The sequence below is a fragment of the Propithecus coquereli genome, unplaced genomic scaffold (assembly GCF_000956105.1).
Source record: "Propithecus coquereli isolate 6110/MARCELLA unplaced genomic scaffold, Pcoq_1.0 Scaffold723, whole genome shotgun sequence".
In the NCBI taxonomy this organism is placed as follows: Eukaryota; Metazoa; Chordata; class Mammalia; order Primates; family Indriidae; genus Propithecus; species Propithecus coquereli.
The window spans coordinates 108,932-113,960 of record NW_012153319.1 but is presented as its reverse complement, the minus strand read 5'-3'; the positions used below and the strand labels follow the sequence as shown (position 1 = coordinate 113,960).

Below are 5,029 nucleotides of genomic sequence, written 5' to 3'. Positions count from 1 at the left end.
TCCTTCAGCAACCACCACCCGCTCAGTGAGCAGCCATCAGCATCAAGGCCAGAGCCGCCGCCAGCAAAAAGCTTAGGACTCTCTGAAGGCTCACATGATGATTAGCATTTTTAGCAATAAAGTATTTTTAAATTAAGGTACGTATATTGTTTTTTAGATATAATGCTATTGCACACTTAATGGATCACAGTATAGTATAAACATGACTTTTATGTGCCCTGGGAAACCAAAAAATTCATGTGACTTACTTTATTGTGGTGGTCTGAAACCAAAGCGCAGTATCTCTGAAGTGTGCTCATACAGGTTTGCATTCCAGCCAAAATGTCTGCAGGTGACATTGCTGTCTGCTGAATGGCCCAGACAGTCCTCTCATGTGAGTGTGTTTCGGCCTGTTGGTTCTAGGTGTCCAGAAGGTGCCCTGGCTCCTAGAGCTGGCCCACTGGAGAAGGTGTGCACACACTCACCAACCTGCACCCCTCGTCAGCGTCAGCGTCAGCGTGTCATGGGGCGCTCCTGCCTAGCGTGTGACAAGCTTGGCCTTGTGCCTTGATAGTTCCCCTCAACCTGTCCGGTAGGCCAGCTGCCCCTGGTGAAGCCTTACCTGCGGTCAGTCCAGAGCCACAACCACAGGAGTGTGAACGAGGCGCTGAACCACCTGCTGACGGAAGAGGAGGATTATCAGGTGGGTGTGGAGAAGGTAGCCTTGTCTGGGGCAAAGCAGTGGGTCCCCAGCCCAGGAGCAGGCTGGGCTCTCCCCCTGCACCAGCCAGTCTGTTCTCAGAGCAGGCTGCCCTTGCACAGGAGGGTGTGCAGGCCCCACAGGTCACTGGTGGGTACATGGGCAGGGGCCTTTCTGAGGCCAGGGTGGCAGCAACCTCCAGGTAACGCCATGTGCCTGCTCATTGTGTAGGCAGCCCATGTCATAATGTCGCATCCCTCGTGAAAAGGCTGTCTTCCTAGGGCTTGAGGGCATCTGTCGATGCCTACGACAACTTCGACAGCATCGGCCTGGCTCAGCAGCTGGAGAAGCACCAGCTGATGGAATTCAGGCGCATCGCGGCCTATCTGTACAAGTGAAGCAACTGGTGGGCCCAGAGTGTGGAACTCTGCAAGAAGGATCGTCTCTACAAGGTCACGGACCCCAGCCCCCCACTTCCTCCCCACCTACCCCTCAGAGTGCTCCCTGATGCTTTTGGATGGAGGCCACACCTTTCCTCTTCTCCCTGAGGCCTGGCTCTGAGCTTCACCAGGAGATCCTCGTGGGGGCGAGGGGCTGACGTTAAGTGGGAGCATGTTTAGAATGTGGGGCGAGTGTTTCAAGCCATCTAGAGCCCCTTAAAAATTGTTTGGATTGACTCTCACAGAATCTTACAGAGTTGATACTTTTCCCAGCAGTTGCATATGAGTTTCACTCTACCTACATACAGTGTGGCAGGATTCACTTCTTTTTTTTATTACTATTATTATTTTTTTTTTTCCCCAACAGCTGCCTTCTGTGAGGAGGAGTCACTTCTTGACACCTACTTTACTTCCTGTCAAGATTTGGGGAATTAAAAAACCTAAACTAAAATCACATTCAAAATATTTGTTTCGGCCGGGCGCAGTGGCTCACGCCTGTAATCCTAGCACTCTGGGAGGCCGAGGCGGGTGGATTATTTGAGCTCAGGAGTTCGAAACCAGCCTGAGCAAGAGCGAGACCCCGCCTCTACTAAAAAAATAGAAAGAAATTAATCGGACAACTAAAAATATATAGAAAAAAAATTAGCCGAGTATGGTGGCGCATGCCTGTAGTCCCAGCTACTCGGGAGGCTGAGGCAGAAGGATTGCTTGAGCCCAGGAGTGTGAGGTTGCTGTGAGCTAAGCTGATGCCACGGCATTCACTCTAAGCCCAGGCCAAAGAGTGAGACTCTGCCTCAAAAAAAAAAAAAAATATTTGTTTCATAGCGGGGTATGGTGGCACATGCCTATAAATCCCCGCTGCTTGGAAGGCTGAGGCAGGAGGATCCCTTGAGCCTAGGAATTTGAGGTTGCAGTGAGCTATGATGATGCCACTGCACTCCAGCCTGGGTGACAGAGTGAGACCCTGTCTCAAAAAATAAAAAATAAATTGCTTTAAAGCTGTGCGTGGTGACACACCTGTAGTCGCAGCTACTGGGGAGGCTGAGGCAGGAGGATCACTTGGGAGGGAAAAAACCAAAACATTTGTTTTTCTGCCAGTGAGAGATGGCTTAGCACCACTCTGAGATCCAGATGCGGGCACCTGCTCGGCAGGTTGGGCCATCTGGAAAGATCACCAAGACCCTGAAGGCACTGCCATCCTCTGCTTGGCCCATCCGTCTCCCCAGTGGAGTAGAGTGCAGCTATACAGAGGGCCTTTGTCATAATACACAGCCGAGCTGATTCCCAAGGGCTCCATGGCCAGGAGACCCTGGAAACCCCCAGCAGATCGTGAGCTTTATCCAAGGCTGTTACTTCTCTTGAGTTGTCCTTGGGCATTTCTGCCTTCGCAGGACAGACAGCTGCCATCTGTTGCCTAGCACAAGGTCTCACTCTCATGGCACCGGGGTGCAGCTCTTGGCTTAGACTCCATTGAGGCCTGTGACCCCTGATATCGGGGTCACATTGAGCTTCACCCCGAGTTGCCATCTCCAGTGTTTTGGACTGTTCTGTGACAGCTGCTAGCCCTTAGTGACAGTGCTCGTGGTCACTCCTAGGGTGCCCATGGGGCCCTGCACGGGATGCTGAGAGGAAACGCTGCTAAAGCTCTGACACTGCATGTGAAGGTCTCGGGACCTGGCACTGGGAGGTGACAGCCAGGCTCAGACACACCTAGGGAAGCACACCCTCCCCCGCCTTCAGCTGAGTGTCACAGCCACTGTGTCCTGCCCACACGGTGTCTGCCAGGGGCTTCAGTGCACAGCCTCTCGCCACTCAGGCAGTGAGGGGTGAGTGGTGTTGTAACTGCTGCCAGAGGCCTGCTGGCCTTTCCAGCCACCCACTCAGAGCCACGTGGGCCGAGAAGGGAGCCCAGAGGACAAAGCCACAGATAGATAGTGGCTGTCAGTCAGAGTGACTTTGGCCCTTGGGGGATATTTGGTTGTCACAGTTGGGGGTATGGCACTACTGGTAGGAGGTAGAGGCAGGGACGGTGCCCACAGCCCCGATGCACAGGCCCCCAGCGTCAGTCCTGCAGCCACAGCCAAAGCCTCTGGGGAGGGGTGGCCAGGTCACAGCATGCCCAGTCAGACAGCGACAGGAAGAAGTATTTCCAAATGACAGAAATAGAGCTTAGATAAAAGCACGGTGGACAGTGGCAGCGGCGAGGTTTGGGGTATGCACTGCGCATGGGAAGCTCCGGGTGCTGAGGAACATGGGACGGGCAGGATGGGAGGCAGCTGCTTTGGGGTTGAGTATGGACCGACGTGGGAGGAGCCCAGGACCTTCCAAGGCCAGGGGTGGAGAACGGGCCGCAGAAGATAAGGTTCATGTGGGAGGGACCAGCGCAGGACCTCAGGCTCTGGTAGGGGTCCAGGAGGAGGGAGGTGGACACAGGGACGAGGACAAAGAGCTGCCTGAGAGTGGCACGGGCTAGGGTGGTGATGAGAAGGGAGGGTGAGGGAGCAGCTCAGACTTGAGTGGGCTCCCAGCTGTGGGAGCAGGTGCAGCTGGGACCTGGGAGTCCTCTAGGAAGCCACTAGTGCACAGCTGAACTTGTGGTCTGGAGCACAAGGCTTCTGGAAACATCCACTCTCTGGTGATAGTGGTTGAGGAGGTGCCCACGTTCAGGTGCAGGCTGCAGACAAACCAGGGAGACGGGGCAGGACTGAGCGAGCCGAGCAGCGGGCAGCCAGGGGCTCTTTCCTGAGGGGAAGCTCCAGAGGGGGCTGCGTGGGGCTGGCTCACAGCGGCTGGGTCCACGTGGAAGTGGAGACTGAGCATCCTCAGGAGTCTCCAGAGCAGAAGTCAGAGGCGACAGTGGGCACGTGGAGCAGGACCACCACGGTTGTCCCCGGAGAGTGCAGCGACTGTGAGCACTGATTTCTGCGTCTCAGGCTCCCGGTCTCCGAAAGGGGTGACGGGAGCCCCTGCTGGAGTCAGGTGACCAGCTCCACCAGCATGTGGCTGGAGAATAGAGAACCGCTATAGAGGGCACTGGTTTCCTAATGACTAAGGATGTAGCATCATTTTGTAAACAGTGTTTTAGATAAACAAATTTGCAAGGATGAAAATGGCAGTTAGAGGGTTTTGAGGGACCTGAAGGAAAAGCAAGTTGCTGTTTCCCAAGTACTAGCCATGCCCTGCGCTGGCCCCAGACTGCCGCACACTCCCTCTGCCCATGGTCACTGGCCCTGAGGCCAGAGCCCCTGTCTCCCAGGGCACTTGCACCCATGTGGGCCACCTCTGAGCAGCCAGGTGCAGGGACCAGCTCGGCCACATGTCCAGACTGGCTCCGGAATGCAGGGAGGGCCTTCGTAGAGCCTGGCACTGCTCCCTGCCCTGCCAGCCCAGTCACCTGTGGGCTTGAGGCCTCTGCCTGCAGGACAGCTGAGCCGTGTGTCTTCCTTGGCTGCAGGATGCCATGCAGCACGCCGCAGAGTCGCGGGATGCCGAGCTGGCCGAGCAGCTGCTGCAGTGGTTCCTGGAGGAAGGCAGGTGGGAGTGCTTTGCAGCCTCGCTCTTCACCTGCTACGACCTGCTCCACCCGGACGTGGTGCTCGAACTGGCCTGGAGACACAACCTCATGGACTTCGCCATGCCGTACTTCATCCAGGTGATGAGGGAGTACCTGAGCAAGGTGAGCATGTGGGCCCAACCAGCCATCAGGAATGGCCTCTTCCCTTCACACTCAAGTGGTTTTCTGCCCAATATTAACCCCTCCAGAAAGTCACCATGGTGGGTGTCGAGCAGAACTGAGCACTTCCCCCTCTCAGCAGCTCTCCTGCAGATCCCGCCCAGGGAGCTAGTGGCATCCGCACGGCCAGGGAGCGTGACAGGTGCTCACCAGTGGCCCTGGGTTTTATCAGGGTGA

General features: G+C 55.8%; 1 protein-coding gene across 1 annotated transcript in view; it reads left to right on the top strand.

Moving 5' to 3' along the window:
- LOC105824231 (clathrin heavy chain 2-like) overlaps window positions 1-5,029 on the top strand; it is a 39,587-nt gene that overhangs the window by 28,498 nt on the left and 6,060 nt on the right. Inside the window, 3 exon segments of the mRNA XM_012661603.1 lie at window positions 576-682; window positions 961-1,131; window positions 4,574-4,795. Coding sequence (XP_012517057.1) covers window positions 576-682; window positions 961-1,131; window positions 4,574-4,795 — 500 coding nt within the window.